The sequence below is a fragment of the Poecilia reticulata genome, chromosome 14 (assembly GCF_904066995.2).
Source record: "Poecilia reticulata chromosome 14, P_reticulata-male-v2, whole genome shotgun sequence".
Classification (NCBI taxonomy): Eukaryota; Metazoa; Chordata; class Actinopteri; order Cyprinodontiformes; family Poeciliidae; genus Poecilia; species Poecilia reticulata.
The window spans coordinates 10677103-10702292 of record NC_088843.1 but is presented as its reverse complement, the minus strand read 5'-3'; the positions used below and the strand labels follow the sequence as shown (position 1 = coordinate 10702292).

Here is a 25190-nt window from a genome sequence, read left to right as displayed (position 1 = left end):
AGAGTGATGCCCGTGCCACCAAAGCCAGCAGGACACATCAATCTCTTTCTCCAAATAATGAGAGCCATTTGAGCCCACTGAGCTTATAATGGACATGGATGGAACCAATGTAGCTTGTAAGTCAAATGGCAGCCATTACGGAGCGACCCCTCTTAGCTGATACCTTTACTCATAATCAACACTCATTTAAAGGAAGCAACGACGGTTTTTAGTTTGACTTGCTGGTAAACAAAGAACACAAGCGACAAATGGAGATGTGCTGGCCGTGCAGCTGTCCCGCGTACGCTCGGCTGCATTTCAGCGCTCGACAGAGACTTTGAGGAAGCGGAGGAGGTCAGCCTCTCTTCCTCTGAAAGCAGACAAGGTGGATTCAGAACGCTTTAGTGTGCTGTTTAGGCAATATTGAGCAATCTCTGTTGGGTTCGCACAGATGATGGTGGAGCAACAGTGAGGCGTTGAGCGCAACATAATAGCCGCAGTCATGAAGCTCGAGGGTCACAAACGCCCGCCAACGCACACATGCGTGCAGAGAGTGGCCGCAGCAGGACAGCTGCTCTTCCTGCCTCTGTGGGGACAGTGAGCCACAGATACGAGGCTCAGACGAGCCACCAAACGCACACAAAAGCACTTTTCAGCTGCGCTCCAGCCCTAAATCTCTCCGCCTGCTCAGCCGCGCTCATGATCTACCCACAAGGTGTATTTTCAGATGCACAGGAAGTTGCAGCAAGTAACATGGCAGACAATAGCTCGAGTTTTGTGCCTTCTGAGCGGCATGCACGGTAGGTCAGGAGTAGCTCAGAAATAACCACTAATTGTTTGAAGAGGAAGTTGCATTTTAATAAATACAATGCTATTCCCTGCAAGCTTTCTAAACTTTCCACTCAGACTGAAATATTTGCTCATTCTCTGATGCAAAACAGTTTAATGTAGGACAGATAAGGTGCAGCATGAGCAGATTTTCAATCGAATTTAGGTCTAGACTTTGACTAGGCCAGTCCAGCACGTTGATGTCCAGTTTCTTTTGCAGCTTCTGACAGGATTGACATCCCCAAAACACAATGCTGCAACTACCGAGGCTTCACTGTCAGGATGGTGTGTTCAGGGTTATGCATTAGTTTTCTGTTTTGCATAGAGGTCGAAAGGTTAAGTTTTGGTCTAATTTGCCTAAGATTCAGATGTTATCTTTCCTCGTATTTCTCAACTGTGCACCGTTCTGTGCATGTAAAATCCTGATAAAACACACTGAGGATTGTTGCTGTTATTTCGTATGGTTTATCCTTCAATACGGGACAGTATACGTTGCCCTGACTATTCTGCAGCTTAACTGTTTCTTTCCGAAAAGGCAGACAAAAGAAGAAGTGAAACTGCACCAGACGCAGACCAACGTCACGGCCAGTGACCTTTACGGAGACAGGTTTTACTGTAACACACGAGATCCTCTGAGACGTCCACTGCAGACTTAGATATAAATCATAACAAATCAGCTCCATCCTGCTCATGAATTATTAATCTGACAGTAACCCTCGCCCTCTTTCGTCCAGCCGTATGAATAATGTATTAGTCAGAAGTCTTAATGTCAGGTTATAGTTAGGAGCCAAACAGAAGTCGGGACCTCGACATATAACAATCACAGCAGACTGCTTTTTTAGGACATTAACACCCTTCTCTGAAACGACACCAGCAATAACATGCTTAAAAGGAAATAAAATTCTTTGGAAATTGTTTTATTTGAGGGGAATAATAAGCTGCTGCAAGTTTAATTAGGGGAATAGAATAGTCTCCACGTTTTAGACGTTCCCCACTTTAACGCGCCTGTTTCAAATTAATGCATCATTATCGAGCTTCTGTAAATCTTTCTGTGGAAGTAATTCAATCAGTTTTGATTCATCTATCCAAACATGGCTAACAGGTGAAGATAACAGACTCAGGGTGGGAAACCCAGACATCCCTAACAACAGCCTCATTTTCAGTCTGGAGGAAATCTTAAGGAAGATCCAAAGGCTTGAAGAGTCATATAGTCCCTTCAGAAAGTCCAGAGTCTCCTTTCTGAGGTACAATCCTGCAAAACCTCCAAATACCCCAAAGTGGAAGATCAGGTACCTAAACTACCTAAGGTTATTATATTTGATGTGGAGAAGTAGCAGAATCTGAATGCCCCCAGTAGACAATAGTACCATTGTGTATCTGCTTTGGTATATATGGCATATAAAAGGCACCTTTAATTAAATCATGTTCCAGGGTGACCTTTCTATACTTGTGGTACTGAAAAATTCTCTGGTATTAGCAACACAACTGCTTTGTGTACCGAATGTAATGATACTTCTTCTCAGGTTTTGCAGTATTTGAGTAGTAGTAGTGCTGTGGCTTAATGATTTTACCTAAATTCATGATTAGTTAGGCAGGCATTTTAGCTGCATTATTGAAGATTTCCTCGTCTCTTCATACAAATTGCTTGGAGTGGCTCCAACAGGAGTGCAGCCTGACCTATTTTCTGATTAATTCAGCAAATACTTGACCACATTAACTAGTTTGTGTGTAGAGCATTGAGCTTTCATTATAATCCATCAAGTGATCGGTTGTTATGGAAGGAAAAACTGAGACAAAAACAACCTGATTGTTATAATTTATCATTTATTATAGTTTTGAATGTTGTAACAATTCCTGTCCTTTTTGAATCATCCTCCATCTCCCTACCATTCCTCCTGCACCTCAGCATCTCAGTTGCTAATCTCTATTATTATATATTAGGTCAATGCAGAGATGGCTAGTCCAACCAGGAAGAGTTTGAATGCATGGCTCCTGAAATGTTGTAACCTGTCATGTTGTTTCTTATTGAAAACGACAATGCAATGACACTTAAGAATCATCGTCATGTACTTCTCTAATTTAGACCAAACTAAAACGTGATATTAGTTCGGCGGTGAGATCAGAAGATTGTGTCTTCTGTGAAGGAAGCTCATTTCGGCAGCGTGTCCAATGGATTTTGTTCTTTAAATCATAATCCACATCTCAAACGGGTTAGGATTGGAAGCAAATCAAGGCACTCTTCTTTCTTCAGCTGCAGCAACAGACAAAGCCTGATCTATCTGTCCATCTTCCTCTCTATCACTTATGAACAAGTCTTCAAGGTACTTGAACTTCTCCACTTGAGGCAGGAACCGACCCCCTGACCCGGAGCAAGCAGTCCGTCTTTTTCCCGTTTTAAGAACCAGGACCTCAGATTTAGAAGATTTGACTTTTATCTCAGCTTCTTTACACTCATCTAAGAACCTCTCCAACACTTTCAGTCATCGCCTGGAGTTTCCAACAGAACCCCGGGGTCTCCGAAAAGCTGAGACCCTGAGGTTACTGACCCTTCTGTCTATGAATGAGATCCTATCCATGAACGCCATAAACAAGATTAATGACATAGGAGCAGCCCCGACGGAGTCCAACATGCACAGGGAAGAAGCTTGACTTTGTTCCAAGAATGCGGACTCCGCTTTTATTTGGACATACAAGGACCGGATAGCCTTACAAGCTATTCAGGTACATTGTTCTCCTGCAGCAGCCGCCACAAACCAGCCCACATGTTCTACCACCAGCTACGCATATTGCAGGCCCTTCTTTGACAAATATTTGTTGCGTGAAGGATTATCGCTAACAAGAGCAAACACACCACAGATTTCTCAGAGATTCTCCAAAGTCTGCCGTGGTGTTCATCACTCCAACAGTTATCTCCTTGTCAGGCAGTTGAGCATTATTTGCCAGGGATTACGTGTCTGCAGGGATCAATAGCTCAAACTGACATTTTGCAAAACAGCTTGAATTAAAAAGAAAGAGATAAATCACTTGACAAAAAAAGGAGAGAGTGCAGCACTTAGGAGCCTCTGGATTTGGCCCAGTTAGCTGTCCGCAGTGTGGTGGTGCTGGGAGGGGAGGGGAGAGCAGAGGAGTGTTTCAGCAGAGAAGATGGAAGATGCCGTGAGAAAATGTTGGGCATTAGAGTGAACTCATTTTCTGAATCACATCCAGCCACATTAATACACATTTACTCCCCTAAAAGCATTTCATCTGCTGCAGTTTAGTGTCACACACTCAGAGGCAGAGCAGGAACGCAACCTGATCCCAGATGTTGCAGGGTTGTGTGCGATCAATAACTGAGCCCGGCATTAAATTTCCCAAAAATCAATCGTTGTTAGGAGTTGATTCAGACCTTGTGGTTAAGGCAGCTTTTAACTATAATGATAGACGGTGACACAAGATGCCACTGGCCTCTTCAGGTTACTTTTTTTTTTGTTTTAAGTTAGAATTAAAGCAGAAGTTACGGCGGTGTTACCACATGTTGATGTTACACTTACTGAATGTTGTATGTGCAGGAAAACAATGTTTCCCAACTCAGCATGAGATCAGAACAACCGCTCCAACCCGGTGTGACATAACTAAACTGTTATTAGTTGGAAAAAGCAAAACTTTTCACATCTATTGGCTGCAAAGTGGGTTATGGGTTTTCCCCATGACCCATCGATTTTTTTTTTTTTTACCTTTCAACAAACCAAATGTTTCCACGAGGATTAAATTTGATTTTAGCGAGACTGAATGCAAGACAATCTGCTCATTCACACTCCAGCGTTGGACTCCTGAAGGTGTGGAAGTGTTGTGCAGAGAGGATGACGACATCCATCCTTTGAGGGTTCAAAAGTCACTCATCTCTTCCTGTTTCACAGGACGCAGACTTGCATGAGCAGGCAGACGAAGTCAAGCGGCCATGACTTCCCCAAAACGGCGCATGTTTGACTCTGTTCTCCTGTGACATCCGCCCGTGTCCGTTTTACACCAGTGCCTCGTTAACCTTGTCCCAGGCTTAATGTGGAAGCGGTACTTGCTGTCATCAGTTAGCAGTGGTCAGCAGTGGCCTTCAAAATGAATCAGGAGCAAGAAGAACAAAGGCAAGGTGGAAGGGAAAGAGGCACAGTCTAATAAATAAGATCCAGATGTGTGTAAAAATAGATTTCATTTTCGGAAATGGCACCAAAAGTATTTATAGCCTTTGAACTTTTCCACATTTTGTCCTGTGAAGAGCAGAAACATCACATAGTTGAAGGTGATAGACTAATGAAGTGTGCACCTGTATTCAGCCCCCCCGGCACCCAGGCTTTACTTTGGAGAGTCACATTTTGCTGCATTCAGTCTCCAGACTCTATTATTGGATCTAAATAGCAACAGAAATTCAGGTTTTTGTCATTTGTTCACTGATGCTCTGAAACCTTCACAGATCAGATGGATTTATCCTGAGATTAAAGTACACAGGTGAACTGCATCTACTAATGGGATGATTCAACAAATGTGTTTCACTTTAAATATTTCACAATCGTCTCATAATGAAACATCCACTGACTGCTGGAGATAGACCGTTATCATCGTATCATACGTTACATAATTTATATTCTCTTCAAAATCATCCAACTCAAACTAATATGCAATCATTTGCATGTCTGATCCAACAAGCAAGGAATCACTCCAGTTTAATTTAATACAAACATATTTCTGTCAAAGAAAACAATATTTCTTTTAAAACTCTAATCAAAATCTTAGTTTCTCTGAGAGAAAACAGATTATGTTAACCCACCTTTTGACTTTTGGGCCTTATGCTATTCACATACTCAGTGCCAATACTTTTATGCTTTATTTATGCACTTTTTAATTATTTTACACTCGTAAATAAGGAATAATCTCATCTAATTTTGATACCAAGCTACCCTGAGTGGAGTGAATGGATGGGTCCCTATTATAATGCTTGGATCTGAGCTGAAACCATTCTTCCTTATGGGCCTCAAACATTGCAAAACAACATTTAGATCCTATCTGTCTTCTGAGTTTTCCATTCTGAGTTGCAAGATTTAAAGCTGCTGCCTTCGTTCATTCATTATTAAGTTTCCCAGGGACCGAGCCCAGCCCTGTTAGCATGATCTGAGCTACACAGGACAGCTAGCAGCAGCCTCTCTATATATATTCCAGCTATTCCAACATCTTCAGGAAAAATCCTGGACAGCATGAATTGCGTGGCAAAAAGAAACCAGCGAAGAACTGTGTTTGTTGCTTTTAATTAATCAGAATTAGCAGCCTCCACAAAGCTGGGAGCATTTGTGGTTAAAGATAAATATGGTGCCGTGAGGTACAGTTGTATATGTAGCTAAAATATGATTACAAAGTTGTTTTTTAAAAAAAACAAACAAACAAAAAAACGATCCCACCCAGCCCAGAAGAGAGATCTAAATATACAAAAACCCAAAGCAGAAAGAAATGTATAAGATCAATTTTTACAGTCTTAAATCCATAACCTGCTACTTGATACATCTTGTGGAGGATAATATCTCCTTAGTGGAAAAACAAACATCCATCCTAGAGAATAAGAGCAAGTGGTTAACATAATATGAGGTTATAAAGCTAAACGTTTGAAATGTTTTATGATGGAGAAAGAGAAGAATAAAGTAAAGTGAAAAGGAAAAAAGCCCCAAACAGGATCCACCTTCATCCCCAGTGATGAGAAATAACTCATGTCTTACCTGAATTATGACTAAGAGACGCCGGGTTATAAAAGCAGGATGCTAATCCACCGTCCTTTTGATTTTTGTGTGTCTTAGATATTTGAGGTATTTAGATTAAAAAAAGTAAAATGAGATTATGAAATTTAAGGTGGCTGAACCCAATTTGAGAATAGAATCGTAAAGATTGAAGAAACTATAAAAACTTGGGAAAAATTGTCATATTTTCTTTTGCCGCAACATTGACCTTTACTGTGGAGAAAAGAAAAGGGGGACATGCATTGACCCTGGGTCAGCTGTTTCTAGCTACATTGCATTTAAGGACAAACACCGATTTTGACATCATTTAGTTTTTAAAAAGTATTTGCAGTTTGGTGAACTTCTCTCTGATGTTTCAGTTTCAGTTGAATCACTTTGTTCTAAAGAAAAATGTTCAGTTTGTGCATATTTAATTTTTAACCTGAAACGTAACCACACTGTAATGTGGGAGGTTTAAAACAAAAAAATGAGGATTATTTGGATATTATGAAACTTAATGTTCAGTGTGATTCTCCAAATCCTCTGAATTTTTTCCTGGTTACAGAGGGACAGATACAGTAGATGTGTCTCATTAAAGCTAGAAATAATTAGATTTTTGATTATTAGCACAAAATAGGCCAAAGGGCATAAATACAGGTAGTTATTCCATAACAAATGTTGAATTGAAATAAAATCCTTCCCACGTAGCAAACAGATGCTTCTATTGTCTTTGGTTATGTTATCAGAAAGTTTGTATGAGTCACTGAAAAGGTGCTGAATAATAATGAATGTCCAGGTTTCTAAAGAAAATTACAAATCATGACATTTTCAGCAAAACATTTCCAACTTGCGGAGAAATGCAGCGATGCAATTTAGTCGAACTTATTATTTTCCTGGGTAAATTACAACAGCTGGCCTTGGAAAAGATCCTGAGATGGACAAAGTAAACTTAAAGATTCAAAAAATTGTGCACCAGCGTTATATGTTGCACATATGTCATAGTCATGGCAGGTTGAGGTTTTGTGCTGCTGCTTCTCAAGAAGAAAGTTGTGTTTTGTTTTTGTTTTTTTTGCATGTTCCCTTTCGGTACTTTGGTTCCCACAAGTTAATCGGAGACTCATCGATTCTCTTGATGCGTGCAGAGAGTTGGTGTCCGCGTTTCTGATCGCTCTGTGATGAACTTTGGCCCGTCCAGGGTGGGCTCAGATTCTCACCTATTGATTAACCCCGACAACCCTGAAACGTATTCAGCAGGTGAAGATAATGAACAGATCGAATTAATGTGGTAGAGGGAGAAATGCAGGAGGATGAGGAGGACACTTGCATATTTTGTCTAAATAGATTGACTGTATCTTCATGAGAGGAGTACATGCGTGCGCGCTGATCGCAGCAAGGAAGAATTTGCGTCTTTGTACGAAGCGAAAGAGCGATCGATTGTGTTTCTCACTGGCATCGCTCTGCGTGGACAGTGGGTCACAGTTTCAGCAGCGTGTACTTTTATTAGAAACTGACTCAACTCTGCCACAATGATGATGTCAGCCATGTGTACTTGTAGCCTGCAGCTGTATGCAGAGGAAGTAGATATCTGCAGATTGTGCACAGGCTTCTTTTTAGTTCAGCACACAAGCGTCAGGAGTGACCGATCAGAGTGAAGAATTTCACATGATATTACGTCGTGTTTTTGAGAAGCCAGGTTTTTAAAAAAAAAATTTTTTAAACCCAGAGTGTTGCGAAGAGGCTGGTTTCGTCTTTTTTGTGCACTTGTTGATGAATTTTAGAGAATGCGCTGGCTAAGAGTCAGATCAGGTGTAGTTGGTGCAAACACATTATAAATGCATTTAAATATGTGATCAGAACAGGCTGCGTTCGAATGCGTTCTTTAATTATTGCACTATGGCTTCACGTGTTTATCTTACCTCATTATCAGAGAGGAACATCTACACTTAAAAATATCACACTTCTGGTTATATTTCCACTTTTATCTTTAAAAACAAAAAAACAAGGTGGAATAGCACAATTTGAGTTAGTAGCAAATTTTTTTCTCTGTTTTTTTTCAGGGTGTGTAGCTGAAAGACAAAGCCGAGTTAAAAAAAAAAATTAAAAAACTGTCAGAGGAAGCAATTCAGGACATTTCTGTGTCATTTCAGGAGTTGCTCTGGTACATGGTACATGCAGCTGGGAAATTCAGCTAAATTACCCAGTATAGGCTGCCATTAAAGACGAGCAGAAACCTAAGGGGGCAGTGACAAAACCTTTCACTTCCTCTTTGTACTTCTGGGTCAGGTATATCTCAAACTTCTCTACAGCTGGCACACTACTTGTTCAGTGACAAGTTCTGGTTAGTTAGAGTTATTTTTGTGTCAAACGCTGCTCGAGATCAATGAGGATCTGATCGAAGGCCTCACATCTTACTGAAGGTGAGCAGATGAATGATTTGCTTGTTAAATATATGTAAAGTAATTTATCATTATTTATTTCCAGGTCTATCTGATGATTTCTAAAGCAATTTGACTTCTTAATTCTAAGTGTACACGCAATGGTGAGATGTGTTTATAAAATCAAACCAAATTTTTCAGATTTATTTCATGTACTTAAGGAGTTTATTTTTCCAAAGGTCTGTCGTTTGTTGATTAACGAGGCACTTTCTCTACAGCTGTTTCTTTTTCAGCTTTGATCCCTGATGTTTTGCCTCTTCAACACAAAATTTTAGAATAATGACTGAACCGAGGAAGCAGTCCAGTCATTTAATTCTGGCGTTTTGGAGCAGAGACTCATCTAAAACATCCAGGACAAGGCCTGAGAATCGCTACTCTACACCACACAGTTCAGTTTCGTTTGGGTTTCTGAGAAACACATGCATGGTGAAAGCAAAGTGAAGATTGTCTGTAAATAAGATGGTGTTCTCCAGGTTCCAGTTATTTAAATCTAACGCTAGACATGCTGATTCAAATATGTGAGTATTAACTAGAAAAATCCAAAAAATAAATAAAAAAACGGGGATTTAAAAGTAGACCATAAGGAATCTAGATACATCCAAAAACAAGAAAGATAAACCATAATTATCTGGATGGATTAATATGTGAAAACATTTGTTTCACTCTCTGGATTTTAACTCTCACGCAGATATTTTGTTTTAACCTTGGCCCCTTAAAAATTTTTTATTTTGTAAAAGCAGGACTTAAAATATATTTTCGTGTTGAAACATAAGAGAAATTTGGCAAAAACAATTTTGAAAGGATTTTGAACCCCATATTTTTATCTCTCTGTCTGGCAAACATCCGTGAGGCAAATTGAAGCGCGGCTTTACGGCCAATCCGTCAACACAATCAAATTAAAAAAAGGTTTGAATCAGCGGCTTACTGAAGCCATAAACTTATTCAACAACTTTACAGAATTATACCTACAGCTTCAGACTTGTTACATGTGGAACCACAAAACTTCTCTGTCACTAAAATACAAGATTATAATCCATTTTTGACCTTCATTGGTTCGTGCCTTTCGTAATGATTCCAGCTAAATCAAGCTGAGGTCACTGACGCTGACGTCATCAGCTCTGAACCTGATTGGTCATTTTGAATCTGTGCTGCAGCAGAAATCACAAAGAAGCGTCGCTTCAGACAAACCCCGGTTCACGAGTGTTGGAGGCCGACGGTGTCCAAGTTTTAGTGTAGGCGCTGTTTTTATTGGTTTGTTTCTGGTCAACGTTGGGACTTTGTGCTGGAATAACATGAAGGAAAACTGGGATTTTTGAGCAACAAAGAAAAAATCATGCTGCAAAAAAAAAAAAATCCCCCCTTTCTCTCACGTTTAGACCCGGGTGATTTTCCCACCACCGTGAAAACACGCAGACAATCCTGCAGCATAGCATTACAATGTGGTAGAAACTGTATGAGTCTGCTGCACTGGTAGTGCTATTTAGAAACATCTGAAAGCTCCTTGTGAGAAACATGAGCGGGTTTTCAATGTAAGAAGCCTTGGCATCATATAGCTGGAGCACAGAGCCTTCACTGTGTGAACGAACGCTGGCCTGTCAGAAGGCTAACCACACAATACAGGAAATCCCTTTGTGAGAGGAACCTGGATGAGCTAAAAGGTCTCAAATAAAATGTTATTCTGTGTAATTCATTGTTTTATTGTAAAAAAAAAAAAAAGAAGCATTCCCTGATGTGATGAGCAGAAACACTGAAGCTTAAAGTTTATTTTTACAGCTCTGTGTTGCATTGACGAAAATTACAGAGCGGATGATGTGAGTAAATTCACATTTTCATTTTACCTGTCATGGTTAAAGCTTTGTTTTGAATGTTCAAAATGCATATCCTGGGCATATGTATATCCTGTATGCCCAGGATAAAAAGCAGCTCAAAAGGAAATGTCTAATTAATAGATTTGGCTCAACCCACGCAGTTGGTTGCACCGGATATTATTTTTGGGTATCAAAGTGAAAGGGGGGTGAATAGAAATGCGTGTTACACTTTTCAGTTTGAAAAACCCTGGATTATTTTACTCTCATCTGACAATAGTGCTTTATTTTGTGTTGGTGACATCATTAAATCCTTTTAAAGTAGACTAAAGTCTGTGGCTGTAACATGACAAAATGAAGAAAAACCTCAAGGGGGATGAATAATTTTGCGAGGCAGTGGAGCTAGTTTTAAGAGCTCGATTCAGAGAGTCGTCCCCGTGGTGCTGCAGTAGTGGCATCATCATGCTGTGATGATGCTTTTCTTCAGCAGAGACAGGGAAGCTGGTCAGAGCTGGAAGCGGAGTGTATTGAGTTTAATGCGCAGCGCCATAAGTGATCCCCGTGGAGGCAGAGAAATCCAGACAGTCGGCTGCACCAGATGTTATTTAGATAGGTGTGTCGGGGGAGAAGGGAACGAGAAGAAATGCACACCAAATACTTTTTATTCGTGTAACATTTTTCTTTTCATCCCAAAAGTTGTGCAGAAATTTGTGCTTCGTCTCTGTGTCGTAACTGTTAGTCATTCATTTCTTGCAAAGACATCAAGCAAGGCGTTTACAAGTGCATTTCCTCTGATATCGGCCCCCTCTTTGCTCTCATCGTCGTTTCTCGATTTGGTTTTGAAACCAATCTGCCCTCCAGAAACTGGGATCCATCCAGCTTCCATCTTTCTTTAATGGCTTTTCTCTGAAAAATTAAAACATATGCCAATGCGTTCTCTGACTGTGCGGAAATGAATAGAGTGTTTAAGTAGTCGTGGAGGGAAGCAAAGATTTCATGTGACTTCCTCTCTTGACTCTGTGAATTTTTTTTGTGCGAGTTTATTTGTGCGAGTTTGTACATTTGTGAGGACATACGTTTACTTTCCTTCTTTCTTAAAACAAATAAAAGTTCACAAATAGAAGCTGCAAAGTGATTTAAAGAGATTTCTCCCTGATATGCCGTCCTGTCAGGCGACAGAGACGCAGCTGGGTACGCGTGTGCGTCGGGCTTTTGCTGGTCGCTCTGCTGCACCTCTGCACCTGCTCTGTACGTCTGCAAGCGAGAGGAAGATGCATGTGAAAAAGTCAGACAGGAAGAAGCCCTGCACCTTACTGACAGCGACAAAAGGCTTCAGCTCGAGCCGCTTGACGCAAGTCTGGTTAAAGACGGCGCTCGAGTGACAAATAATGACAGAAGCAGGCTCATCTTTACCGAACGCACAGTCCATTTTTAGGGTAAGTTGCTATTAAAACCTCCACGGAGTTTAGTTCCACTTATAAAAAAGGGAAGCTCACGGTTTTATGACTTGTAGCACAATTTTGTGGGTTTTTCAATGACTCTATTAAAAGTACCAAAAAACGACGTGGATCTGAATGAGTGTGTGAGCTGTTTTAGAATTTGGTGGGCGAGTTAGACGCCAGCCGTGTTTGTGTGTGTGTGAGCGTATGTGGTGGAGCGAGGCGGCTTGCACTTATTTTTCTCGTGTGCTGGCAGACCGTCAGTGAGCCAGGAAGGGCCCCCTCCCCTGTTTTAATAAGGTCTATTGTGAGCATGTGCTCAGCTTTAAGTTTGAACTATTTAGGGAAACTTTGGAGCGGAAAGTGACTAAAGGAAAGAATAATAATGAGAAAACAGAGGAGCAGAGTTATTACGCCACAATAAAACACATGTCAGGGCTGCTTGCTGGTGTATTGTTTGGATCTGGTGCTTGTTTATCTTTTTTATAAAGCCTTTCCTGGAATCTCTTGCGTGCTGCGTTTTGTTCTACAGTCAATGCCTTGCAAAAGTTCTCACACCACGAGAACTTTTTCCACATTTTGTGACGTCACTTGACACATTTCAGTGTATTGTCCTGGCATATGATAGACCAAAAAAAAAAAAACATTGTTTTTTTTTTATAATAGACAGATCCGGGATAAAGCTGTGCAGAAGTTTATACCAGGAAAACTCTAGGGAGATCATTAATTTGAGAAGCAGTACTGGTAACTGCAGCTCCCCCAGAGTTGACATCAGTTGAGGTGGAAAAACTTTCCTTTATGGAGGTGATCAGTTGAACAAAGCCATAAAGAGTCTACTTTGTAGTTTACCACAAGCTAAAGATGAAGATTAAATCTATTGTCCACATGCAAAACAAGAAGTCTGGCGAATAACTAACTATGCATATGTAAAAGCATCGTCCTCATAGTTGAACTTGGTGGTGGCAGCATCATGAGTGGGATAGAGTGGGAGCTAAACACAAGTCAAACCAGGAAGAAATGGCTCAGACTTTCAAACCCGATATCAAATCGGTTCTACATTAAAGCAGAACAACGACTCCAAACATGCAGCTAGAGATTATGGGCAAGAATGACCAAGTCAAAGTTTAGATCTAAATCAAATTGAAAATCTGTAATAAGACTTGAAAATTTATGTTTACAGTCTCCATCCAGTCCACGATTTTAAGTTATTTTGTAAAGAATAAGTGGGATAAAATCAGTCTCAATCTCTAGGAAAACTAGGAAAGAGAAACCCCCAAAGATGGAAGATGAAATAAGGGACACACACAACTTTTCAGATTGTTTTCATTTATCAGAAAATGTTTTGTTTTCCACTTAATTATGTGTTGTTTTGTGTTGGTCGATCAAATAATTCGCAATAAGATACGTTGAAGTTTGTGGTTGCAACATAAGGTGAAAAAGTTTGAGGGGTAAAAACACTTTTGCAAATCCAGTGGTAAACGTTTCGCTCTTGCATCTTAATAATAAAGAGCCTGAAGCTAAAACAGTATTTTTCTCTATATTTTTCCACGCAGGTGGTCAGTGGATGTCGGCTGCAGGCGCTGGGCAGTGCACACCAGGGGATGCCATGTTTGACCGCTTGACGAAGGCAGCACCTCTCCGACACAGAGGGCATAGAGACAGGCTCCAGTGATGATCCTCGCATGTTTAACTCAAACTAAACGCACATCTGCACACGTGGATGGACCCGACCAGCGACCAACAGCGCGGTTTCCCTTCCGTCTTCATCATTCCCACTCAAGAACTCTTTGACGAAGTGCGGTGTCCCACAGAGGCCCCTATGAGAGCCCAGAGATCGAGAGAGTTCGTCCATCTTAAGTGGTGCGAATGAGAAAGTAATAGTTGCTTTCACTTAGCTGGATTTTCCATTTTCATACTCGGCATTCCAGTTTCACACCAGCATCTCAGACACCTGGATGAAGAGTTAAGCAGGAAGCTCCAGGGAGAAGATTGTCAGATTAGGTTTGATTCCTCAGGCACCATGCAGTCAGACGACCTCTTCATTCGCAAGTTCCGCCGCCAGAACATGCGCCCGCCCCTCGCCACCGTCAATTTTGACCCCAAACGGGAAGCGGGAGTGGTGGAGTGGCCTCCCAGGAGGCCCGGCGACGGCGCCGATGCAGACTGCAGCCTCACTCCGAGCCGCGTGGGGTTGAATCTGCGGTCGGTGGGGCGGGGCCACATCATGCAAAGAAGTAACAGCGATGTAACCCTGGGAGACTTGGACTCCTCTGGGAAAACGTCAGGGAAAGTAATCCGAGCAGCTGGTGAGAAAACGGGCACGGGGCCTCAGGGAGACTCAGGTGTGCATCTGCACAGGGAGTACGGCAGCCTGTCGTCGCTGGAGAGACAGACTCAAGGCCAGGAGCCGTGCGGGGAGAACCACGGGCCCCTGAGTCCAAACGCTCTCCGCTTTAAAGACCCTTTCCTGCTTTTAGGCCTGGAGGGCAACCTTCCAGAGCCGGATGGGTTCTTCCGAGATCTGTCCAGGTCTGTCGGAGACTCCCCGAAACCCGCTAAACCGCCCAAACCTGAAGGTCTTAGTAAAAAGTCCAAACTTACGCCCTCTCAGATCCCTCAGCCCGGCCCGTACGACCACCTGGGAGGCGGCGCGTGGGTGAGGAACTTTGCCCACTACGATGTTCAGAGCATCCTGTTTGACCTCACAGAGGTCGCCACAAACAGGGACAGCATCGGTCGCAAGAAGAACATCACCTCAGGGGCGTCGGCTGCCTCCCAGCTCCGCCCCCTGGCCCAGTCCACACCTGCCTCACCAGCACAGGGAGGCGGGGGCAGCGGAGGGAACGCCGACGACCAGGAGCAGTCACTGCTGGACGAAGGCGACGGCAACGATAACGAGCTGCTGCTCAGCTGTCCGCACTTCCGCAACGAGACGGGAGGCGAGGAGCAGGTGGGCCTGGGGCGGTCGGCTTGCAGAACGGAGCTCTGCTCGACCCTGCGGACCCCCAACGACGCCGTGTCTGTGCTGGAGGAGCCCAGGGAGAGCAACATCCAGCTGCAGGGGAAGAGCAACTACTTCATAGAGCACGCAGACCTGGGAGCGCATTACTACCGCAAATATTTCTACCTGAAGGGTGAGTGAGACGCTGCACAGTGGTGGGAGGGAGCGTTACGTTTGTCTGGTGTGAGTCAGGATTCAGAGTCAGTAAAAGCAGAACAACATGCAGAAGTCTGCAACAATGATATAGTTGTTATCCCTAGAAAAGATCTGGAAAATATAGTGAAAAAAAAATCTTCTGTAGCATGACAAAAAAAAAATCTACTTTTCATTTCATTAATTATTCTGCCATCAAAAAATGCGTCCTAAAAAACCACATTTCATGTCCTATTCAAACATTTACTCAATTATACTAACTTTTTTGAAAAACAGTTACTTTTAGAAATATTTTTACCACATTGTACTTTTTACTTTTACTTGAGTAATTTTATTATGAAGTATCTCTACTTTTGCTTGCGTAAAATTTCTGGATTTTCTATCCACTGAATGAAAAACAAACATGTTTTAACCAAAAATTCACCAGAATATGACACCTGCAGTTTTTTTTATTGAAAAAAACTTATTTGGAAAAATTTTTGTTTGCCTGATTATTTTTTTGATTAATTATTGTCATTTTCGTCCTTAAAATACCAACATTTCCATACAACTCTATACTTTAATATGTCCAATGATGTAATTTTTAAATCCTAAATGATTGATAATTTGATCAGTCACCTCAGTACTTAAGTCAACTTTTTACCAAATACTTTTTTATTCTTGAGTCATTTCTTGGACGGCTATTTTTTTTTAACTTTTACTTGGGTAAAAATATGTTTAAGTAGTTAAACTGTGACTTGAGTAAATTTTTTAGGTACTCTACCCACCTCTGGTCCTTTTATCATGAGTATAACTACACCTATAAACAGCATAAAGATCCAATTCTTGGTCAGGGCTCCTTTTACATGAAAGAAGCGCCTTGGGGACGATCAGCCTGAGACATTAAGAATTTAGTCAAATGCAACAAGCACTCCAGGTAGGTTTGGCATGAAACAGAGGATCAATATGTGGAGAAAACACCTCCAGGTCGCTGTTAAGTGCAGTGGAGGATGTGCATCTCTTTCCAAGGCCCACAGAACCTTGTTGGAGTTCCTGCCATCATGGCGTCCTAAAGCTACGGGGAACCTTTTATAAAAACCTCACCAGAAAACCAAAGATTCAGCACGAGAATCCAAATTATAGCCAAATCAACACAGCAATGGGTTGAGGTGAAGAGAGAATAAGAGTGAGGAGGATCTTTAGAGATCGTTCAGAGAAACTGTCAAATATCTTCTTCTTCTTCTCCACCTCTGTGAAAATGTTCTAGAAAAAAAACCACAAGTCTTATCCTGCAAAGTGATGATGGCAGCAGTACCATACTCACAGGACAACCTGTGGTTGAGTTAATAATGATTATTTCTTAACATGGGATTTTTCCTATTTTTGGTGGGAGATTAAGTTACTGCAATACTTTTACAAAACATACCAGCAATACTGTATGCAGTATTATGTTATTAGTAGTACCAATAATGGCTTTGCTGCACAATTTTTAGTATCACTCACTAGTCAAAATGAGGAACAGATGAAAGAGGTGGAGTTAGCACAAAATAATTAACTTGATGTCAAATTATCTTCATTCAACCAAGAAATTTGTTTCTGACTGAAAATGAAGTATCCGAGTCTCAAAAGATTAAAAATCGGTGCTTACAGAGTGTCAGAAGTAAAGAAAATTTTTTAAAATCTTTTTTCATTTACATACAGCAGTTTTGTTCAACTCTCAGATTGGACAGCCTATTAACTATTACCTTAATCTTTGGCTCCCTCCGCTGCTTCTCTGTCAGTCAGGACTGCAGCCGGGTCACTCCAAAATGTTGATATTACTTCCAGTCAGAATAAACTATTCAATATTTAAGGTGATTACATTTTGTTTCAGGTTTAGCCATTCAGCCTGTCTATGAGTGATTGTGTGATTGATTCATTCGACATTTTTCTGTAGGATATTTTTTTATTTAACCACAAACCTTTTGGTGTTTCATAATAATCCTGATTAAGGCCACATGCCTAAACGTATTAGTCTGTCGATAAACTTTAAACCTAAATCTGGTATGAATAATTTTGCACTTGGCAGCATCAGGATATTTCTGAGATAAACACAACAACATTCCACTCATCTTAATGAATAATTCTTGTTTCTTCCTTAGAGAGCCTCATAAATAAAGTACTTTGATATCATCCATGTTCATTCATGATGCACATACTCTCCCTCAGGTCTTGCTAAAATTAACCTGTGTGTTTAAATATTTAGTTTATATTCAAGACAACACGAGCAGAAGTGTCTTCTGACGATATGAGAAAGTACTGAATGAGAATGAGTGAAAAATAAAAAGTTTTACCCCTTTTTCCATTTAATAAAGTTTTGTGTCTTTCGTGCTTTTTTACTGCCTGCAGTTTTGAATGCATGTTATTTGAGTCGTAAGTTTCAAGTCTCCGCCTGGATATTTTTGCTTATTTAAATTGTATGGAGTTCATTAAATGTCCTGTGAGTAAATATATATTGCCATTTTATTCATAACAACTGGAACTTTCAATATTTGTCAAGTTCTTTTTCGCAGTTTGCTGTATCACGGCAGAGGGCACCTCTGATTAATTTAACTCCCTGCAACGGCGGGAGTGAAATTACCATAATAACCTGATATTGGCAGGAAAGCGCAACATCTCTCCTTTCAGAAACCGTTGGAATTTTTCAGATAGCGTAACGTGTGGCGGAATTACGGTACTGCAAATTTGGCCGTGTTGTCGCGGTCACGTTCGATCTGGAAGGGTTAAGCTAACAACATTTTTACCGTTTGGTTCCATATTTGACTTTTTTTTTGTTGTTGCTAATTTATGCTGATAGGAGCTTAATTTTCAGTTACAAATATTGTCCTCGGTCATCATTCCAACTCGTATTTGTTGTCCATAATAAAAGTGATATTTAAATTTCTCTGATTGTCTTCCAGAACACCAGAACTTCTTTGGGATTGACGACCGCCTCGGCCCTGTGGCCATCAGCTTCCGCCGGGATGAGAAAGAGGGCTCCAGCGGAGCTCAGTACAATTACAGAATCATCTTCCGCACCACAGAGGTAAAAAGTTTTCCCTTTTTCCCACCTCTCTCTTCTTGTTATGGGCTTGTGAAAGTAACTTGCTGGATCCGCTGCTCAGATGAAGACGCTTCGAGGCTCCATCCTGGAGGAGTCCGTGCCGTCGGCCGCCCGTCACACAACCCCGAGGGGCCTGTCCCCCAAGCGGCTGCTGGAGTTCATCATGCCTGAGCTCAACCTGCACTGCCTCCGCCTGGCTTCCAACTCCCCGAAGGTCCGGGACACGCTACTCAAGCTGGACGAACAGGGGGTGAGTGACGTCACATCCGGGATACCAGACCCTGCTGCGGAGCTTTAAAAGTTAGCATCGAATATCAAAACCGGGGCCATTTGTGGAGCTGGACCGATTTTTGTGCTGCAAAAATAATTAAAATTTGTGGTTGATACAGATGGAGACCCCCCAACCCCCAATAACAACAAAAATATGATCCACAAATTAAAATCTTCCCACAAAATGTCAGATACAACACAATAAGTATTCATATTTTAAGAAATTTACAGTATATGTTGTCATTCTAAGTTATCAAAACCATTTGTTGTGAATATTTGTGGGTTTCACAGAAGGAAAAAGTAACATTTTCCAACTCGGGTTTTATGTGACTCAAGGTCTAATATCCAGTCACAGACTATTCAAAATAAAAAAATAAGTGTAAATTGACAAAGTTCAGGTTGTGCTTGTCAAAAACGACCATATATACCCTGAAGCCTAAAGGATTTAATAACCAGCTTTCAGATTTCCCTTTAATTTTATGGCAAATAGGGCCATTAAATACTAAAGCAAAGCAGACATTGTAGCATCCAAATCTGCTTTTAACTATTAAAACTTGGCTCAATACAATAAATGTTTTCAAAAATAGAGTAACCTAAATTACTTTTTTATCGCTGAGAGTAGATTAAATCTTTTTCAGTTTTCTTCAATCGAGCCCAAAATAAATTTGTAATGTAGCCTCCTTTTTTATTGTATTTTTTTTTAATAAGGCAGAAAATATCTATTTTATTTGCTTAGTTAAAAATATTTCATGTTTACTGTTGAGCGGGTAAAAAGTTAAATGAAATTATAGTTTTAATTTTTTTATTTAATTTTTTTTTCACACTCTTGTTGAGGATTTTTGCCCATAGATGTTATAAAAAGTTTGGACACCCTGGTCTAAACTTTGTCAAGTCTTAGTCTACATTCAAGGTCAGAAGTTTACATACACCTCTTGTGTGAATGTCATTAATTTATTTATGTTTTAAGCTTTTCGTTGTTAAATTATGAAATGCAAAACAAATGTGATGCAGAAATTTGGTGCCGAATGTTATATGGATTTTATTTTGAGTAACACAGGGTTAAAACTTACATTTTAAAGCTCATATATGTACCTTTCTAGCATTATTTTGCCTGGATATAAAAGTTTCAGACCGAGGTTTAACATATCGCAGAAATAAATACGAATCCGTGTTGAAATGTTTGCACCGCTCTCTTTTTGTGCAGCTGAACTTTCAGAGGAAGGTCGGAGTGATGTACTGCCGCGCCGGACAGAGCTCCGAGGAGGACATGTACAACAACGAGAGCTCCGGCCCAGCGTTCGAGGAGTTCCTTGATCTGCTCGGAGAGCGGGTGCGGCTGAAGGGCTGGGAGAAATACCGAGCTCAGCTGGATAACAAGAGTGAGCTGCATTCGCCCCCCCAACTCCATCTATTAGCTGCATCTCACTTTGTCGCAGTGCTGGTATCCGAAGGGCATCAGTGTCCCACTGAAAGCCTGAGATAACTCCTATCTCGCCACATGTAATCTGAGTAATGACTTAGAAACGGCGCAGTCGCTGTTGATTATCTCCGAGCTTTCATCCCTTCAGATTTCAGCCGGGCCGCGACAGTTTGTGCTTTCAGCTTGGAGATGGTGACTGATTCCTCTCCGTGTCTGTTTCTCTGTTTTTGTGCAAACGCAGCCGACTCCACCGGAACGCATTCCCTCTACACGCGCTACCAGGACTACGAGATCATGTTTCACGTGTCGACCATGCTGCCCTACACGGCCAACAACACGCAGCAGGTGAGATGAGGATCCGAGAGTTAATGTGCTTCTTCATGACATATGTTTGATTTAATTTAGATGGGTTTAATTTACATGTGTGTTTCTGATAATTCAGTTGTTGAGAAAATTAGGATAAGAATAGGCAAAGGGATTATATCATATAATCATAATCATGAAGCATCAGGTAGTCAACAGCATCCTTCACAGCGAGTGAAAACCACAGAAGTGGAAAGTTAAGTGGAAGGGGAAAAAAGGTGCGGTTGGAAAATATGTAGATACTTTCAGTCGTCCGACATTTCTATTAAAAGGTTTTTTTTCTTTTAATTAATCTTCGAGTTATATTCAGATATCATGTAGGAGCTAAATTTTGGATTTTCGTAAGCCAAAGTAATCAAAGTTTGCAGAAATAAACGTTTGAATCTATCCACCTGTGTGTAATAAATCTACATGAGTTTTCACTTTGAGATAAACTTTCCAATCATGTTGCAATTTATGGAGATGCACACGTGTATTTTTCTTCCTCCTTTTCATGCTGCAGCATAATTTTTTCCTGCCAGTCTTTCATGTTTCACAGAACTGCTCTCACATGCTTCTCCTTTTTGTGTTTGCAACATTGCATTAGTATGTGTGCAGCCTTCATTACACTTCTCTGTTCAGACTGTTTTGCTTTCAGAAAAAATCCTCTGTTCACTGAAACAAACATGACAAAACCCCCAGTCGTCACTTCCACCTTCATCGTTTTCAGCGGTCCTTCCTTCCTGTTCAGATATGTCTGCAGTCTGTGGTTTAAACCTGTCATTTACAAAGGAACTGGAAATGTCATCCTCACACAGACTGAAGACTTGTATTCAAAAGTTAAAAAAAACACATATTGATCATATCCCCCGTTTTTAGCAAGTAAGCCTAATCTAGAAATAAACTGAAGTTTTTTTTTAAGTTTCTTAATGTTCAAAGCATCAAATATTATTTTATTATGTCTTTTTGATAAGATACTTTTTATTTAATCAATCATTAAAACAGATGTACAAAAGTATTAACGTCTTGTGTCAACTGTGTGTGAATTACGAGGTCAAAGTACAAACTTAGTACAAATTCACTTCCTCAGCTGAAAGAATAACCCGTAAACCGGATTAAGGCTGTCTGAATATTTTATAAATAGGGAAGCAAAAAGAGAAAAAAAAAAAAAATATATATATATATAGCCTCAAACTCTCTCTCTCTCTGAACTGTTTAAAAATGTTGAAACAGTTGCTAATTTAAGTAATATTTGGATTAATTGAATGATTTAAGCTTTTAGTTTATTAACATTTATTGAGAGTTGGTGCAAGTTTTGGTCCCGAAACATGCAATAACAAGGAAGTGGTTGTTTTATTTTCATTAACATAATATTGACATCTAAGACATTTGTGAACAGGAACATAGAAAAGAAACATGCAATCTAAATAGAGTTTGAGGATAAGTTTTTCTTTTTTAAGTGACATTATTTTTTTTGTATTTTAACACAAAATCAAAAACCCTCAGCCTTTACATGTATGAGCTGTGATATTAAAGGTCATGTTTTTGTGTTCGCACTTGTTTTATGTCTTAAATATATAAAAATTGAAGTAAAAAACAATTAAAACATCTACAGTCTTTCACTTGTAAAACAAAAATCTGCTGAAATCAGTCTCAGTGTGGACTTAAAGTCAAAATCTGTGAAGACTGTGAGAACTGCATCCCAGCCTAAGTTGCATAAATCAGCTAAGGAGACTCCGTCCCGCAGCTAAAAGGAGAAATCCCCTTAAAGATGTGTTGTTCAGCGTGAGAAAGGAACCCAGCAGGTTGTTGCACCAAGCAAACATCATCATGTCAACATGCCTGATTGGGAAAATAAAGTAGGGTTGTCCAGTGATGTGTGGTGACCTTGTTTAACTCTTTGTGTCCTGGTTTTTGCCTCATCAGCTGCTGAGGAAGCGACACATCGGAAATGACATTGTGACCATCGTGTTCCAGGAGCCAGGCGCTCTGCCCTTCACTCCGAAGTCCATCCGCTCACATTTCCAGCATGTCTTCATCATCATTCAGGTTCACGAGCCCGGCACCGACCACGCCTACTACAGGTGATTCTTCCTGCTGTTCTGGTCCTGCCGTCATTCTCTGATATGTAACAAAAGAGGGCTTTCTGTTATCCAACCCTGTGGAACGATTACATGTAAACAACCAGTTCATTGCAGAGTAATGGCAGAATACGCTTTTTTAATACTTTTAACGGAAGGATTCACTGATATAGACATGTTAGGCTGATGATATACTGTATTCGATATTGTCACTGTTTTGACCGATAACCGATATTTACCAATTTTATATTTATCTTATACATTTACTTACCCTTTTAAGGACTTAAAAGAAAAACCAGACTACATTGCTGCCATTCAGTACCTCAGATTAAAGCCCCATAATCCTTCAATACATCACTTTCACATGACCAAAACTCTTGAAACATAAGCGGCAGCAATTACTGGCTGTAAATATTGGTCCATTTTTACTTATCGGATTGATACAATTTATTAAAAAATGGGCCATTAGACATCTTAACGCTGACACATGATGCATCCTGACTTTTTACACTTCAACTCAGATAAGATAATTATAGATTAACTTTTTTTAAAGACAGGGAGATGAACTGGCTACATGTTGTGCTTCAGTTTCAGTAGATTATCCAAAATGAACTCTTATTTCTTCATTGACAGAAGAATGGAAGAGATTTTTAGCATCTTTGTTACTTTCTTCAAAGATAGACGTTTACACTCTTTAAGATTACACAGTTTTCTAAATGTGTAGCGGTCATCTTTACCAAATCAAAAACTTGCGAGATTTCGATTCGTTTGCACCATTTGAACTAATTGGAGTCACACCTGTCAATGAATTTTACGGCAAAACCCAACACAACGTTTCCTTTTGTGACATTATGGAAAACAGACATCAGCTAATATTGGCTGGCTGACCGACTTGTTTCAACAGTGAAACAAGTCTTGTGCCAAAATGCACAGGATGGACACTCAGCTGGAAGCCATTACTCCAAAAGCCAGATCAAAGTTTATAAATGCACCAAATCTCTGTATGAAGAAGATTTTGGTATAAAAACAAAACAAAAATCTCTCACAGTATTTTGACATGTTACAAGTAGAAATAACATCTTAACTAGCTTAAAACTGGAATAGTTTAGTCAATTTAATGCCAGACAGAAAAAAGCAAATGTTGTGTCTTTTTATGCTTTTTTTTATAAACATCTGGTTAAAAGTGTCAATAATACACAAAAAACTGTGAATTTTGAGCAAAAGAGAGAATTTACACTCTTTTTGTCACCGTGCTGGGAGTCACTGTTAAGTTGGCTGTTACTATTGGTGTAATAGTCACATCACTGAAGGTGTGAGGCGCCTCAGGAGAAAACACTCCTCCTCCGCCGCTGCAGCCTGCATTACACAGCTACACTGCAAACAGGACATAGATTGAGTGTTTCTGCTGAACATTTCACACTCTTTTGTTTCTCTCTCTCTCTCTCTCTCCAGAGTGGCTGTGACACGCTCCAAAGACATCCCGTTGTTTGGGCCCCTGTTCCCCAGGGGCGCCCGGTTCCCTCGCTCGCCTGCCTTCAGAGACTTCCTCCTGGCGAAGGTGGTGAACGCAGAGAACGCCGCAGAGAAATCGGAGAAGTTTCGCTCCATGGCCACGCGCACTCGGCAGGAATACCTGAAGGACCTGGCGGAGAACTACGTGACCACTACCCCCATCGACTCCTCCACCAAGTTCCCCCTCCTCTCTTTGGGGAGCAAGCGGAAAGACAAGATGAAGGGCGCGAAAGGCGCCGAGCTGCACAGCGCCGGAGCGCTGGTGTGGGCGGTGATGGTCAGCTGCAGAGATGACTCGGAGGCCGGTGAGCAGCAGAAGTTCCCCTGTCTGCTCGGGGTGTCGGCGGAGTCGGTGGTGCTCATCGAGAGGGGCAGCCGCAGGGTGGTGTTCAACTGCTCCTGTCGAGACGTCATCGGATGGAAGGCGGTGACAGAAACGAAGGACGGGGGGCCGTGTTTGGACATCTTCTATGAACGCGGGGAGTCCGTATCGATCAGCATGTTGGAGAGTCAGACAGAGGACATAAAAGAAGTGGTGCAAAGGCTTGAGGTACTTGGTGCTACGATAAGGAATTCATTGCAATTTAAAGAGGGATTTATCATGCAAATTTCACATTTTAGAGTCTTTCCTACTTCTATTTGGATCTCAAATGTTTATAAGAATAGCCCAAGCTCTTAAAAAAATATCCAGATATTTTTTGGCAAGAAGTTAATGTTTTTTGGTGTCTGAAAAATGAGTCGTTTCAAAATCCTTCCAATCGTTGAGTCACACTACGCTGTTACCTAGCAACCCCTACGTAGCTCCAGCATGTTTGCTCAGTTGGTTTTACTGTTGTACAATGGCTGCTCGAAAAGATAAGTGTTTTGTTGTTGACTTGCTGTCCAGAAACCATTTACTACATTCTTATTGATTGTGCAGTAGACTCCACTTTTGCTTTTCAAAGATGTACAGTTGCATAATTGCGCATCCGTTTCCAGACATTTTCACATGAGAGTGTAAACATTGAACTGGCCATCAGCTGCTTATTTGGATTTAAAGTGACAAAAGGCCCGGCTTGTCCTGAAAGGAGCTAAAACCTAAAATCTAACTATATGAGAATGATTTTGTGCAAAAAATTTAAATTAACAT

General features: G+C 40.8%; 1 protein-coding gene across 5 annotated transcripts in view; it reads left to right on the top strand.

The window, feature by feature from the left end:
- Positions 1-25190, top strand: part of sipa1 (signal-induced proliferation-associated 1) — a 53029-nt gene that overhangs the window by 10083 nt on the left and 17756 nt on the right. For 4 of the 5 annotated variants that reach the window (XM_081615159.1, XM_008427709.3, XM_081615160.1 and 1 more), the window contains 7 exons: positions 13775-15355; positions 18294-18418; positions 18498-18686; positions 19911-20085; positions 20368-20471; positions 22395-22552; positions 24002-24611. In XM_081615159.1, coding sequence (XP_081471285.1) covers positions 14242-15355; positions 18294-18418; positions 18498-18686; positions 19911-20085; positions 20368-20471; positions 22395-22552; positions 24002-24611 — 2475 coding nt within the window. In that variant the 5' untranslated portion in view covers positions 13775-14241. Of the gene's footprint in view, positions 1-12086; positions 12219-13774; positions 15356-18293; positions 18419-18497; positions 18687-19910; positions 20086-20367; positions 20472-22394; positions 22553-24001; positions 24612-25190 lie in introns of those variants that run through there. The other variant, XM_081615161.1, reaches the window with a different exon arrangement.